Below are 16,832 nucleotides of genomic sequence, written 5' to 3'. Positions count from 1 at the left end.
AGCCCTGCCCTGCATAATCAACCACAAGACTTGGTGGACCGACACCGTTCGGATGGCAATGCCCATCAACCTCCAGGGGGCCCGGCCCCCTCAAATATTTTATTGGAGGGAGGGTGAAGGGACCTCGGCCCCTAGGAGTTTGCTTCTATGCTGCATAGTTTTCTCCTTTTTATTTCAATCAGGCCACTCCTGAGTAAAACATCAATAGTTTAATCTGGTCCTTCTGAGCTTTCACAGGGATGCTTAAATTCAGTGATTTCTTATGTTTGCCACTCTGTTCCTTTTGTATGGGCAAGACTATCCTGTAGAAGCCACTGAATTGTTGTTGTGGAAAGTAGTTGTGTGAGTTAGGTAGTTTTAGAAGAAATTATGGCTCTCTCTCTCTCTCTCCCTCCCCCACTGTCACCTCCATATGGCAATGTGCATTATTTCAACGTGTGGTAAGTCAGCCCTATGGCATTTTTGGTGGGTCCTCCTGGTCATTTTGATGACTGGGGCCCTGCACTTTCTCCCCAAAGCTATACCTTGACAGCACCACTGGTGGATAGTGTTTAGACGTGATTCAAAATCCTATTCAGCATGAAACTCACAGGGTGGCCTTGGACAAATCACTATCCCAGGGACCTTTGTGAGACTAAACCAAGAGAAAACTGTAATGCTTGGGAGTGAAGGCCAGAATAAGTAAATAAAAAGAATGACTAATAATTTTTAGCACTGTTCCTTTGGTACTGCCATATGCAATTAATTTTTTTTTAAAGTCCTGTATTAGTGTGACATGGGGATTTTCAAACCCAATTTACAATATCTAAACTGAATTGAACATTGGGCAAGATGGCAGGAAGTTGCTGGCTAAGTGGCATTGCTCTGAGTTTCTCCATAGTGATCTCCACACGGCTGAGCATCATAGTCTTGCCCCCATATGTGGCATTGGGAGTCTTAGCATTAACCCTATCCACAGCTAACTTTTTGCTGTGTGGAAGCAGGGCTGGAACCTGCTTCTAATTCACAACAGTAGTGTTCAAGGACAGTTTAGACACTCTCTAATGCCCATTAACCTCATTTATTAACTCACTATTGGAGTCCCCCACATTTTTTTAAAGAAGACTTGTTTTTGACTACAGCATGATTCTAAATGGTGTCCACGATCATTGATATACATTGGCTACTGAGATAACAGGTTACTGAATCAGATGGGCCATTGGTCTGATCCAGCACACTCTTCTTATGTTTTACTGTTTAAAAAAAAGTGACAGTGGTTAATCCAGAATAATTTAATTTGTAATTGATTAATATTAATTAAAAGAATGGGACCATACCTATGAAATAGGCTATGAGTAAAAGGCAAATTTGTCAATATTCTTGGGTATTCAACGCCTGGTAAATAGTTGCATAATACTCTGATTTCAAAGAGGCAAAGTTCCCAGAGCAATAGGAAAATTATAGCCAAAGAGTGCATTAGGAACATCCAGGTAATTAATGGGAGTTTGCCCATTGGGTATACAACTGGCACCCTGATCTTGTATACTTTGCAAGGCAATCAATAGACCTAAATGCCACCTAAAGGATACAGTCTTGTGCAGAATGAAACATGCATTAAATCTATATTGAATCATGGTGGTTGGTCCTGATCCAGTTAGAGTTGATTGTGCTTAAGCCCCATGGCATTTCAGTCAGTTGTGATTAATTGTCTCACTGATTTCAATCTGTTTGAGAGTTCTTTACATGCGGCTGATGCATTGTGTATAAATGTTGTGGATCTCTTTGAATAGGCATGCTATATCGTAAGAAAATGTTATACATTGCTTGATTGATTTCCATAGAACAAAAGTGCAGCGAACATTTTCTGAATGAAGGCTAATATGTTTAGATTTTGGGTCTATGACTAGTTTTTCTAGTAGGGCACATGTGATTTCAACTGAATCAGGGCTTCTAAAGTGTCTGATTTGTTCAAGAAAGGCACTCTGATTCAGCAGATATTTTTGTGAATGGAAGGCGGGGCATTGTGATATCCCCCTTTTCTCTGATTTCCCCTAAAATGGTTGAGTACCCTCATGGAAGATAGTGCTGGGGACTGCGGGAGAAAAGGGGAATTTGCAAAAAAACATCTTCCCCCTTCTTTCTATTCATGGAAACCTCCGCTGGATGAAAGAGCCTTCCATGAATAGGAGGGCAGCATACAACCCATTGATCTAAAAGTTGTAGAATGAGCCAACATAAAAGGACTGTTGCAATGGAACATGATAGTTAGGTACACAATCACTGGGAAGAGCTTTCCAAACCTGGAATGTGATCATCTGGACTGGAAAAGAGAAATAAAGGACTTGATAAAATTGTGAGAAATATGTGTAGTGAGTTAATTGGCGCTCATGGATTTGAATTCATAAAGCAAAAGTTTCAGAATCTGTTTAAGAAAAAAAATGTACCCAACCAGAGAAACTCATTAGTATAGCATTGGTGAGGAGAAAAGGCTTATTAAAATGCTAGCAGGATTACACCTTGGCTGATGAGACACTGTGGCTATTGGCACCCTAGAAATACCCAAGGGGGAGAGGAGGATGTGAACAGCACCTGCAGTTCTAAATAGCTGTGTTAAAGTGAACAGAGCTGCCAAACCTCATGCTTGTAAGCAGGTGGATAACTAGCTGGCTGAGCGGGGGTGGGGGGTGGGATACAATGCTAGGGTCCCCAATCATTATTGTGCACATGCGATGGAGCTCATAGGAAGATACAGAAGCTATAGGTTTTCCATGGTTTTCCATGAAGCATTGACTGGTACAGCTATTTCAGGCTGGAGCTTGGAGAAATCAGATCATACTAGAATTGGCCGTAATGGAATAGGTTGCTATGTTCTTTATGACCCCCACCCCCACAATCAATCAAATACAAATACATTTGCAGTAAATACAGTATGTCTGTATGGCATGCCTCTTGAATTTAGAACTGAAGCCGGTATATTAATACATAGTCATGAGTAAATGTTGGGAAGGGGTTTATGTTGGTTACTTAATTGGCATGTGCATCTGAATTGTATTTTGGACCAGAGTTGCATTTTGGGTTGGGAACTCTTTGTTAATTGAACCCAGGATTATTGGGAGTAGGACTCTGAGCATGCTTGATAAGAGTTCTAAAGTAATCCAAAGATAATATATGAAAGATAAATTCTGGATAAAAGATAAATGCAGAATGTTTCAAAATACTGTCCTTTAAGAACCTGACAGTTGTTGTGCAAGCAAAACTATATTCCTAAAATAAGGGCAATTGTTATTTCTGTTGTATGTGGATTGCTGAGGAAGAAGCAGCACTTTTACACAGATTTTACACAGAGTGCAACTGTAACCTAATATCCACAAAAATGTAACAGCAGTACTTTCAAAGGAAAGACAGAGAGTTGAGATTAGAAAGTAAAATATCCAAATCACAGGGAATAGTAATGGGAATTAGGAACCTAATTACTTTTAGCAGCCCCTCCTCCCCAAAAAATAACTCAGTCCAAATGACAATCAGTTTGGGGATAAATACAGGTATAAATTAGTGGATTGTATATTATTAAGGTTACCAATGGGCCTGTTGTATTATATCTGCTGCTTCTATATCCATGCTGTTCTGAATAAATATAGGTAAACAACTAGAAAACCAGGCCAATCCATAACCCAACTAAGATAAAATATTTAGATTTAAGTTGCTATTCCTCATGGGTTTAAACTGGTTTGTCACCTTGAAGTCTAACATATTCACTGATTCAGAAATTGGACTGGGATGTAAGACCTAAACCATTACATTGCCCAAAACTGAGAGTGATATCGGTTCTTATAAGCAATATTTTTCTTCAGGGATGTGGCTTTCATGCACACCCTAATTTATATTCTGCATTAGTGATTCCCAAATGGTAGACCAACTTGTGGGAAGCTTGTGGGACAAGACCCAGAGAGAAAATGTTTTTGTTTTGGTTTTCACTGTAAGGCTTATAGATTGGTAAGCTGATCCGATTTCCTGCTACAAACAAGAAGATAGATAATTCTTACTGAATTTGAGAAAATCATTAGGATTGGCACTTCTGAGAGATGCCTTTTTTTCTCAGTGCCTTTAACATGCATTCCAATATAAACAAAAACATAGCCCAATTCACTGTTAATGCTTCTGAGCAAGGATGCTCCACTCTCCACTTTCCAACCCAGTGACAGATCTGAAAGTGCTCAAATCTGGGGAAGTGAAGTGCTCAAAGAAAGTAGCCCCTAAATGAATATAATAAATAAGACTAATAGTGGAAGAAGCTGCTCTCTGCATGCCATGGAATATAGATGGGGAATCATTTGCCCTCTTTTGGGGATGGGAACCGTGAAGACTGAGCACTCCGTGGAACAAGGCACTAAATATGAATGTTTAACTTCTTTGTGTGTAGAGTCTATCTACTCTCCCTGCAAGGAAACAATGGCTATATGATGCTGCTGAAATTCACAAGCCTTGCTTTGTTCTTTCAGCCCCCGGTACCCAGCCAGACTTCCTCTTACTCTTGCATGCTGCCCACAAGTCCGTCAGTAAATGGGAGGAGTTATGATACATATACCCCTCCTCACATGCAGACACATATGAACAGCCAGCCAATGGGCGCCTCTGGCGCAACTTCAACAGGTAAGCACCCCCTTTGTTTCTTTCTCAAAAGGAATTTAAAGGAGTTGTTTCTCCTGCCAGTCTGATCTCAACAATTTATTCAGAAAGTTATTGCTAATTTTCTATCCAAATGTGATTGTTAGTTCCCTGTTAAAAACTCAGCAGTTGCTTAAACATAGTTGCTCAACTCTTTGTGTATAAAATAGGGAAGCCATTCCTGACTTGTTTTGGGGGGGCTGCACTTGAAGGAAGGAAGGAATGATGAACAGAACATTGTTTTGTTTCTTCCTTCCAGTTTATATCTTTCCTCCTCTCAGCACTTCTAGAAAAAGTTGGAACATAAAAATAAAATACTGCATCCCATTACAATTTGAAAATGTTAGAGCAGACTGACTGGACATTTAACTGTGGGGCCAAAAAGTATTTTCTAATATGCTTTCAGATGGCTAGGTCAACTGATTTCCTAAAATTAGGAAATGATCAAATGGGGAAAGATATTATTGACTTCTTTAACAGAGCTCTGGAAGCTTTAGAAGAAAGCCCCCTTTTAATAGGGGCCACAGAGAAGCTGAATATATGTGTGTTTGGTTCTACAGAAATTTTCTTCTTTTTCTTTTAAGGTCTTATTTCCCCTGGAGTGTCAGTTCCTGTTCAAGTTCCCGGCAGTGAACCTGATATGTCTCAATATTGGCCAAGATTACAGTAAACCATGTGTTGATTTTGTAAATGGCTCTATGGACAACAGTTGGAGGTTTGGCTGTGTTTTCTAAAAGAAGAACGGCTTTCAGAGTACGTCTGTACTGCAACTGTGCCCTACGACATAACACATGGAGAAAGACTTTAACATGGACCTTTGTATACATGAAGGCATTATATCAGTTGGAACAAATCTTCATTTTGGTATCCAAACTTTTATTCATTTTGATGTATTATTTGTAAATGGGCATTTGTATGTTATAATGAAAAAAGAACAATGTAGACTGAATGGATGTTTGCTTTTGTGTTGGTCATGAAGTTGTGTTTTTTATTTTATTTTTAAAAAAGGAAGCCATGATCAACAAGCTTTGCCACGAATTAAGAGTTTTATCAAGCTATATCGAATACTTCTACCAATCTGTTCATAGATTTCAGACTGATGCTCCAAGTTTGTATCATTCCATTGCATATAATTCAACCTGGAACAATACGGCATTAGATTTCTGTAAGAAAAATATCTGTTGGGATTTCCAAAGGTTATTAACAGATGATGCTTATGTGCAAACAAAGGATCAAGAGAGAACTTCAAAGAAGAAAAGTTTGATAGGAAAAGGATAGATTGTGTCTTCGATATAATCCAATTTGTTTTATGTCAAAATGTAAGTATTTGTCTTCCCTAGAAATCTCCCAGAATGATTTCTATAATAAAGTTAATTTCATTTATATTTGACAAGAATATTCTATAGATGTTTTATACACATTTTCATGCATCAAACGTTTCTTTTTTGGTCAGCAAAAGTTAATTGTTCTTAGCTGAAGTTGTACTACTGTTCACAGTCCAATCATTTTTGTGCATCTAAAATTCATTCCTAATCAATTAAAAGTGCTTGCAAGAGTTTTAAACTTAAGTGTTTTGAAGTTGTTCACAACGACATATCAAAATTAACCATTGTTGATTGTAAAAACCATGCCAAAGCCTTTGTATTTCCTTTATTATACTATTTTCTTTTTAACCTTATAGTGTGGTGTGGCCAATTTTTTTTCCTTGTTAGGTTTTAATATATATATTTTTTATACAGACAAATCTTATTTTGACATTATTTTCTGTTTTTAAATATTGGAGGTCCTCAAGAAATCACTTTAATATATTCTATAGCTTGGTTTGGAATCTTAGCTGAAAAGTTAACAGATTGCTGGAACACCAGAGCTGTATATGGAAGTCTCTCTATAATAGCTATAAAAAGGAAAAAAAAAAATCCTGTTGCACAGAAGTGTATGCAAGGAAAGAGTTGTTTAATAGGGAGGAATCTAGCTAACTTTTAAGGAAGGTCTGCATTTTGAATTATGCTGCATAAATGTGGATTTATAGAAAGGGTTAACATTTTCTACTTACTTCAGTGCTGCAGCAGTCCTAAAGCAATCTATCTTCAAATAAATCCAGGTTAAATCAAATGGGATTAAACTGGAATATTTGGTTGCAAGATTGCAGCCTCAGACTTTTTCCTTTTAAATGATTAAACTGGTGCATTATAAGCTCTCTGAGGAAACGATCTCTCTATGTGCCTTCTCAAAGCACATTCTTAGTGTAATTTCCCAATGAACTTCTAACCTGGCTAATATTTCAATGCACTTTGCATGAGTGTGGGCGAGGGTGGAGAGGTGCATGTCAAGAAATAAAGAGAGAAGGAAAATAAACAGGCAAGAACAATGCAAATTGTGACTGGCTAGTGAAAGCCGGAGGACTTTAGTCATTGGCAGCTAAATATAAACATTCCCACATCTATGGAGGAGGTTCATTGTGGTCCAGCTGTTACTTGCAATGTTGCAAGGAAAAACAGATCTGATGATGTATGAAAGCACAGGGAATTTGGAATCAAAGAGAAAGCACCACAAGCTGTACTCACAAAAGACAGAGAATAACATTTCTCTTCTGTTCAGTGTGCCATAACATAATCAAATACTACTTTCCTATAAGTTGGAGACACTGTGGCTGCTTTGCGACAATTTGCTGATACCATAAAAGCATCCAGATGCATAATTTTCTTTCGTGACAAATGCAGAAAAGCATAACCTATAATAATATGGCTTTAATTAAAACACACAAACACCCCCCCATGAGTTTAAAATGAGCATGGTGGCTTTTCTGAAATATAAATATCTATAATAATGTGGAAAACCCAACCTAGGAATCACAACTAATAGAGATGTTTTGCATAAAAGTCAGCTATTTATTTCTGCTGATCATTTTAAATATTTTTTCAGAGAGAGAGTACGCATTTTATGCATAAAATAATATGACATGCATGTAATTGCAGGCATCAGGAAAATCAGTCCTATACAAACAGCTCAATTAACTGCAGGAGGTTAGAGGAGAATTCTGCTTTACTTGATTCTTCATAACACAAGATAATCTCTCCTGTGGATCAGCCATCTACCAAGGAATTCCCTTCCTTGTACATGACTGAGTGTGCGAATCTTAACATGAATATCCGTATTAGATAGGCATGAATTTGACCCCTCGCACACTTATCCAAATCAGACAGCTATACCCTTTTCAACCTAAGTAATATTTTGATCAATTTTTAAACTACTTTTTTACTCCCCCTCGTTTGCAGCAACATGAGAGCCAAATCGTGTCCTACTGCACATCACAAGATCACACTCTTTATTCCAGGTTAATTAATCTAACTACCACCTCCTGGTTCTGTACTCAGAGCATCACTAAAACAGATTATAGTCATCAGCATGGAAGATCTGAATAGAAAGTGAAAGTGTGTGTGTGTAGGGGGGGAAACCTATCCTAAGTTTTAAACCGTCTTGATTACAGGTTATTACAATGTGTTAATGGGTAGCATATGTTAAATGATCTTAAGAACGTGTCATCAGAAACCTTTAGTAGATAACTTCAGGGCTCAAGTTAGAGAAAACTTGAGTGGGGCAGCATCCTTGCCTATACTGTAGTTACAAAGAAACTCCTTCCTGGTGCTTTCATCCAAAGGAGCTAGTGAAAAGAGCCAAAGACAAAGGCTTTCTTCTTCTTCTTTCCTTTGTCCCCCAATAATTTTGCTTCTTTCTACTCTAGGCAGGCATTCAGTTTTCTCCTACAGGTTGGATCTGTACAGTAACAAGGCTTATCTGCATTACCTAATTTTTTATTTTATTGATACTTTGTCCCTTGTCCAGGGGTATAATTTGAAGAACAATCTACAACCATCATGTACCAGAGTGGCAGTACATTCTCTGAGTTTATTAAGAGCAAGGGAGGCATTTATGGCTCACTGGCTGGTGATCCTTTTCCTTGTCAAAGGGAGAGAGGCTGGGAAGAGTCCTTGGCTCACTGCTCATTAGGCAGAAGAGAGGCCACTTGAGCCCCTGAGCGCTGCCTGCCTGGAAAAGCTGCGGTTCTCTCAGCCACAGGGCATCTTGGGTTAGAGAACACTAGCTGAACGCAGCGTTGTGCTGGAGGACTCTTGTCTAGAATCCTGACAGGGGTCTATCGCCTGGAGTGGGATGGCAGGGAGAGAGGCTGCAACATCTCAACATGCCTGAGCTCGCATGCCAGTTCCTGGCTCCTGGCTCAGGGGCATGTGAGATTCTGCAGCAACCCAAGCATCTAACTGGACACAGCACAATTTTCAGGGTTTAAAGCACGATGGGAGAAAGTCTGTGCGTTGGTACTACTTTTACATTTTGGCAAGCGGTTCGTTTGTTTACCGGCTGACACTTATTAACCATCATTAAGTGTTTCTTGCATCTGTTTGTGACACTGAACCCATTTCCATTTAATTTTGGGGGATTTTTGCCATTGATTTTCTTGGAAAATGCCATTATATATATATATATATTGGACACAGCAATGTGCATCTCCTGTTGTGTGTTTTCCATTTTATATCTGCTGTTATCCTACATAGCCTTGAGGCATAGTACATTCTAGGCACACAGATGAGAAACAGTGTGTAAGCTTTCGTTCACTGATGCTGTAGCTTTTATTTCAAATGTTCTGTTCTAGGCAATATTCTGCAAGGGAGAAGAAAACAATCGGCTTATGTATTTATAGCTTTGATGCCAATAATATTCACAGGCTTACAGCAGAATTCCTCCTGTTTAAGTTTTGAGTAGCCAAATTCATACCCACCACCATGTCAATGTAATTCTGTTAAAATAGTAGGAATGGTGGAATCAATTGACCTGTTTCTAAAACTTATTTTTCATGATTTTAAATAGGATTATTACTGGAAACATTTTCTGTGAAGGAGTTCAGAACTGATGGCACTGAAAATATTAAAAAAAACATTCTTGAAACAGGCCACATAGTTTACATTTTTCCAAGAAAAGTTGTCTAGGGGCTTTTAAAGGCAAGTGTACTAGGTAACCCCATTGATTAAGTGCTACTGAAATAAATCGGAATGATGAAAGAATACACCTTACAAAGATACATTAGTCAATAGGAAAACCCATTCTCATGGATTATGACTTTAATTAAGAAAAATGTTCTTCTGAAAAGAAAGTCACATGAAAACCTTAATCCAAACTTTCAATCATCCAGAAATTTTGCATTTTCTTCAGATCATTTGCTTAAATGGGTTTGCACAATATAAGCAGCGTGGCATTGCATTGCACCCAACTCAAATGCTAGTTTCTCTTTTCAATGTTGTTTAGGAGTTTAACTGCCTTAAAGAGTTATTTCTTTCAATGGAATTGGGAAAACTAGGTAATTGGCAAGAATGCCATCAATACTTTAAATCATAATTTTCTAATCTGTACTTGTAAGGTGAACAAAACCCTCATAAAACATCAGTGTAAATTATCAGTTTACATGAGAGTTTATTTCCCTTACAAAAGAGTAATAACATTTTAATAATAAAAAATGGCAGTCTTTTCCATTGGACTACAGATGAGCAATCTTTTATTTGGCTCCAAATGTGGCCTTCCAGGGCATGTTTTGCAGAGGACCAACCCATCTGCTGTGTTAAAAAGTGATTCCTGTTGTGTGCAGAAAGGCAACCCATTTCCAGACTCATCTACAAGTGCTGTCCACCAGTGACTTTTCAGACCTTCGTGAAATTTAATTGCCCACCAATAACACAATGTGATTGAAAAAGGACAGATCAATCAAAATATAACAGCCAGACATCTCAGGTTATCTCAGATGGGCACATACATACATGGCCTGGTGACTGCTCTGTTTTGATTGATTTGCCCTTTTCCAATCACGTTGTGCAATTTAATTTTCTCCAAGCAACACCCGAAGGGTTTAGTGCAAATTTGGGGATAAGCTCTTTTTACAGTTTGGTGTTATGATGACATACACTTAACACTGTCCTCCCTGTTGGTTCTGTTTGTGTTTGTGTGGAATGCTCACAAGAGTTAAACAGCCATATAGCTTTCACCTAGAAAAACAAGCACATGTTTTGCTCCACCTGTTTGAGTTGGTTGTGGGGCAAGAGCTCTTTTCCTAAAGTAAAACACTCAGTTTTCCACAGTCAATCAGTCTGGATACTTAAAGGAAAAGAGTCCAAAGGACCGTCTTGGAGATTGCATGTAGGAAACAGGCATTTTTTTGTGAATTGTCTGGGTAATAGTTATGATTTTTAAATAGCAACAGCATTGTTTGGAAAGCTTAGGACTACATTTTGAGTTAATTTAATTTTAAAAGGAAGAAGGAATTTCCAGTTTGCTCATTTTGATCACCAGGCTCTTGTCCCTGATTTTGGACAGCAACCAAACAGCATGAAAATGAAAAAAGAAGACATTTTTGAAAGAACTGGGGAAGACTTTGGTGAATGAATACATGTGAGACACCGACATTGTAATTTAGCTATTAGAGTTATTTAGCTGTGAAATATCAGAGTTGGTCATTACTTGTTGATCATGTTTCTCACTAATGTCTGGCTGTTGACTCAGTTGGTACTTTGCTTCCATTCTCTTTTTAAGCAATGAAAATTCATTTGCAACTTTGGAGACACAGTTTTCAACTGTGATGCCACAAGCTGCTGCTTCACTTGCTTTTCAAAGGGCTGCAACACCTTCAATCTCACAAGGACTAGTTTATAGACAGAAACAGGATTTAAGACAGTGATGGACTCTACCACACAAGGAGCTATTTTGTTGACGTCGTACAAATGGTTTTGGCTCTGATGAAGCAAGCTTCCCAGTTTGGGAAGAGGGATTCAAGGAAGACTCTCTGTTGCTGAAAGAGGAGTCAGTGTTGGTCACCTGTCCAACCAGGAGGAAAAGGGGAGGCCCACAAGCACTACTGCACCTGTGGATCTCTAGCTTTTTGGTATGCTGTGCAATGCAATCACTTTTGAACTTCACACCCCTGGCTAAACTTCACTTATTACTAGAACCTAACTCCCTATCTACCTATGTACCTCCTATATCTCAAAGGCAGCTAACATTTCTAATTTCTAAATGTTATTTTTGAAATACAGTGGTACCTCAGGTTAAGTACTTAATTCATTCTGGAGGTCCGTTCTTAACCTGAAACTGTTCTTAACCTAAAGCACCACTTTAGCTAATGGGGCCTCCTGCTGTCGCCGCGTTGCTGGAGCACAATTTCTGTTCTCATCCTGAAGCAAAGTTCTTAACCTGAAGCACTATTTCTGGGTTAGCGGAGTCTGTAACCTGAAGCGTATGTAACCTGAAGCGTATGTGACCTGAGGTACCACTGTACAAGCTTCAGGGCCCTTTTTTCTTTTTTTAAATGGTGGTGGTTTTGCAAACCCTTAGGTATAGCTAATGAACTTGCAAGACAATTTTGTTCAGTGGTTTTTAAAGAGCAAAACCCTTAACAGGACTCTTTGCAAACTCTTGAATTTGGCTCATGTTATTCTCTGCTGTTTTGAACTTGCAATCCCTCCACTCTAAACCTTTGCTTAATTTTCTGGTCAGCGGAATCTGCCTTAAACGGAGTGTGCATGGAGTTGGGGAAAGGTTATCAAATGTATTTTGTGTAAGAGCAGTTGAGACATGGAATGTCACTGGAAAATAATGTGCTGCACTCCCAGCCCCCACAGCAACATGGAGGACAGGGGGAAGGAGGTAATGGGCCTCCTCAAGCCCCTGACAGCTTATGGTATTATGGGGGAAGGGATTAGGGTTGCATGCTGTGAAATTTAAAAAATCCTCCTGTGAACTATGCAGGGATGGTTTAGTTTCTAGAACTAAGTCTCCACTTGTAATATATAAATAAAATGCTCAGGTTTGGGACTGGCACTACTCCAGTGTTATATAGGACAGCAAGAGAAGGCCTCCAGAGATAGGAAGAGAAAACAGAGGCCTAAGTCCTTTCTTTACTGCTGAAACTGCCCTCTGCCCTACCTCAGAAGCCTGAACAGGACTACAAGGCTCTTGTTCCAGGCTGACTGGAGCCCTAAAATTGCAGCACTCTTCTTTAGGGAAGTTGCAACATGGTATTAAGAGCACAAGAACATAAGACAAATCATGTTGGATCAAACCAAAGGCCTACTGAGTTTACCATTCTGTTCTCAGACTGGTCAACCAGCTGCCTATAGGAAACCTGCAAGCTGGACATAAGCGCAACAACTTCCTCTCCTGTGATTCCCAGCAACTGGTATTCAGCGGCAATTCTCAGTGAGCAATTTGAATGGCACTCAGCTCTGTTGTGCATTGGATGCCATAGTTGTTGGTCAAGGTCAAGGACACCAGTGTCCAAGGCATACTCTATAGGGCTGGTTTCACTTTATATAGCCGGATGATGTGGACAGGACCCTTGCAACGATATCCACTTCTTGGACAAGTTGACGAAGAGAATGTTGGCAGGAGTTTCTGCAGGAAATGGATTATCTGGATCCATTGCAATCTGGGCTCAGGTGTGGTGTTGGGGAGGAACCAGCCTTGTCTGCCCTGGTGGATGACTAGTACCAAGAGTGGTACAGAGATACTGCAGTTCTGCTTATGTTCCTCAGTCACTTAGATTTCGATACTTATCACTATGGTGTTCTCCTTGACTTGCTCTTTGGGATGGATATTGGGGGCACAGTTTGCTTCAGCCCACAGGGTTGTGCCCAGAGTACAGCACAGGAAGATTGTGCTACAGCCACATGGTCTTCACACAATGGTGTGTGTGACACAGGGCATGGTCCCCCCCCCCCCAATCTTTGTGAAGCTGTTGGGAGTGTTCATTAGGACTTTGGGGGCAAAGTGTCATCAGTATGCTAGTGACGCACAGCTCTAATTCTCCATAACAACTGAATCAGGAGAAGCTGTGCAAGATCTGGATCATTGTCTAGGTTCAGTGGTGGAGTGGATGAGGGCCATAACTGAGTTTGAACATAAAGATACAGTGGTACCTCGGGTTACAGACGCTTCAGGTTACAGACTCTGCTAACCCAGAAATAGTACCTCAGCTTAAGAACTTTGCTTCAAGATGAGAACAGAATTTGCACGGTGGCAGCAGCAGGAGGCCCCATTAGCTAAAGTGGTACCTCAGGTTAAGAACAGTTTCAGGTTAAGAACGGACCTCTGGAATGAATTAAGTACTTAACCCGAGGTACCACTGTACTGTGGATGGGGGGCGTTCCCCATGTCTGGGAAATTGGCAAATTGCCTGTTCTGGATTGAGATCAGATTTGTTATATTGGGGGGGGGGGTGGCACCTTGTTGCTGGAGACTCAGGAAGCCGTAATGGCTAGGAATGCCTTTTACTAGCTACAGCTGGTGTGCTAACTACAGCCAGCCTTGGACATTGGTAGCCTGGCCATGGTGATTTGCTGTCAGAGCAGGAGTCAGACACAGGTCAGCAAGAATAAGCAGAGTCAGTTGTGAGTGAAGTTAACCCTTTAGTCAAGGAAATGGCATACAACGCAGCAACACTTCCCAGTAGGTCTTGCCCCTATAGCACAGTTGCCAGGACTGAAGGTCCCTGCCACCCACTCCTTCTAAGGCTACTCCTCTCCTGGATGTTTCCCAAGCAGTCTCAAACCACACCTGCTCATCTCCCCCTCTGTTCTGCTCTCCTCATTATCCTGTGTGTTTTTGGAGACCAGGGAGGAGGGGAGCTCGTCACAGCAGGAGAGGCAGACTCCTGGGATTTTTCAGCCGTCTATTGACTACCACCCCCGCTTCAGCCTTAGCGTCTGAACTGCTCCTTGTCATAGGTTCTTCCTGCTCACCAAAACCTGTTGTCCCGTCAGTATCCAGCACCATCTCCCAATCTTCCCCCCATCCTCTCCTTGGTGTCCCACCACCAATTCCCGGGCTCTGAGCTTTCCCCTTCTGTGTTTTCCCTTGGGGGGGTTCCTTGGCTTGACGTCTCCCATCATTCCTCGTCCAGCCAGTGCCTGACATCCATGCATTGGTACCCTTAAGATTAGATTATTGCAATGCATTCCATGAGGGGCTGCCCTTGGGTCTCATCTGGAGGCTCCAGCTGGTGCAAAACACTGTGGCCAGACTATTGATAGGGCAGACTGACACCAGAGCACAACTGCAGCGTGCAAAAGCTTGCATTGACTGAGCGTATGCTATTGCGTCAGGTTTAAGATTCTTGTATGGCTAGTCATTGATAGCTTAATGATCCTGGAATTTATCTAATCATATTTTAAAGCCATCCAAATTAGTACCCACCACTGCATCTTGTGGGAGCTAATTCCATAGTTTAGCTTGTTTAAATATTCCATATTTAAAACTATTGCAGGTTACTTATGTAACACTCTACCAGTCTGAAAAAAAGCCAAAGCAGCTTAATAATACCTATAGAGTGATTTTGAAAAAATAAAAATAAAAACCCCAATCTATAATACATTTAGGAGTTTTCAAATTGATATGTTGAAGAAGCTCAAGCCTCTTGTAACATATGCTAGCTCTCTCCTCTTCCTCCTCCTCCTCCTCCTCCTCCTCCTCCTCCACTCCCCTAGTCTGGGAGGGTTTATTCATTTTCTTAATACTATTTCAAACACATTTAAGCATATAACAGAATACAAAATGCAGAAATGTGAAATGTGAAATGGAGCAATCCTCATCAGGGATTTAGGCTGCAATTCTATAAACACTTTTCAGGCAGTAAGCCCCATCGAGTGGGGCATCAAGTATATAATATTGCCCTGTGATTCCTGCCCCCATTTTTGTTAGAAAGGGGAGGAATTGGACCCAGGAGGTCCCAACTGAAATATATCCACTCACATCATCTTTTGTTGCATCATTGCTCCAAAATAGCCTAAGACGTATGAAAATGAGGCTGCAGTCCAAACCTCTGCAAAGGTTAGTGGCAAAATCAAGGAGCTACTCTATGTGTTTCTATTTATTACATGCACATCCCTCCTTTCCTGAAGGAGCTCAAGGTGGAGTACATACTGTAGGTCTTGTCCCCGTTTTATCCTCACAGCAACTTTATGAAGTATGTTAGGCTGACAGTGACTGGCCCATGGTCCTTCTTCGGTGAGCTTCATGGGAGAGTTGGGATTTGAACCCTGGTCTGTCCCAGGTTCAAAGCTAACACTCCAGTCACTACACCCACACATGGGAATGGCCAGTGGTGGTGGTGGGGTTCCCCTGAAATTGATATTACCTACAAAACGATTTTATTTGTTCCCTAGTGTCTATACTAAATAGTTTTTTGTTTTTGTTGTTAATAAGTCTCTCTTTAACGTTAAGCCTGTCCTTAGCATTCTGTTTGCAATATACAAATGTACATATTTGTATGTAATTATAACCTAATTACTCCATAATTGCAAAGCTCTTGTAGATGGTGCCATCATCATTACCACAACCACCATCATTTTCTCTGAATGCTGTCATTTTTTTATGGTGCCTCTGTGTTATACTTGAACTGACCACTCTTGGTTCCCTGCCTAGAGAATAGTGGTCATTGAGTTCATGGAAGCTGGCAACATCTAGTCTATGAGGCTGCAGATATGGAACATCCCCAAACATTGGATATCTCTGTGCACAGTACAGTACAAGGCTGGACAGTCCAGCGTCTCCGGACTGGTAGAATTGTATTTCATATACAGGAGGACTAGAAGGAGCAGACTGCTAAATACAGAGGCACTGTAAGAAATGTGCACAAACTTCCCCACATGCCGAAGGGCAGATGGGGCCCATCCAGGAGAAGCAAAACCCCAATCTTAAGCCTTTCAGGATATCTTTGGGAGAAGAAAAGGCTAAGGAGTAAGCCCTACATGAATCCTATCTGTACTGCCGCCACTGTGCACCAAACGTGCAGGTGATTACATGCTCTCGCACAGTGCCTAGGAGGATCTGGCTGGAAGCTGTGCCCCCAATACATTTTTCTTGCATTCACAGTCAGAATGCAGAAAAACAATGAGCAAAAGATGCTTGTATAATAATGCTGTTTGAAGACAGTGTGGCTTTAAATGAAACTAGGGGCGAAACATCAGGGCTTAGAATGCAACATTTTAAAAGTAGGCCATGCTGGAAATAGACATACATGGTACTGAGCAAACACCAAGATTCCCCCAGACTGCAGAGCAGAGAGAGAAAGGAAGCTGGGTTATTCTATCATTGCTGCTCAGAGCTGCCTTTGGCTCTTCTGCAACTGTCAT

General features: G+C 40.5%; 1 protein-coding gene across 13 annotated transcripts in view; it reads left to right on the top strand.

The window, feature by feature from the left end:
* The window catches only part of PAX6 (paired box 6), a 42,788-nt gene extending 36,492 nt beyond the window's left edge, over window positions 1-6,296 (top strand). For 10 of the 13 annotated variants that reach the window (XM_083511951.1, XM_083511945.1, XM_083511947.1 and 7 more), the window contains 2 exons: window positions 4,479-4,629; window positions 5,229-6,293. In XM_083511951.1, coding sequence (XP_083368077.1) covers window positions 4,479-4,629; window positions 5,229-5,314 — 237 coding nt within the window. In that variant the 3' untranslated portion in view covers window positions 5,315-6,293. Of the gene's footprint in view, window positions 1-4,478; window positions 4,630-5,228 lie in introns of all 13 variants that reach the window. The other 3 variants (XM_083511944.1, XM_083511941.1, XM_083511943.1) reach the window with 3 other exon arrangements.
* Window positions 6,297-16,832: the final 10,536 nt, after the last annotated feature.

The sequence above is a fragment of the Podarcis liolepis genome (genome assembly GCF_965112155.1).
Source record: "Podarcis liolepis genome assembly, chromosome: 1".
In the NCBI taxonomy this organism is placed as follows: domain Eukaryota; kingdom Metazoa; phylum Chordata; class Lepidosauria; order Squamata; family Lacertidae; genus Podarcis; species Podarcis liolepis.
The sequence above is the reverse complement of the archived record's forward strand: the minus strand, read 5'-3'. Positions and strand labels throughout refer to the sequence as shown.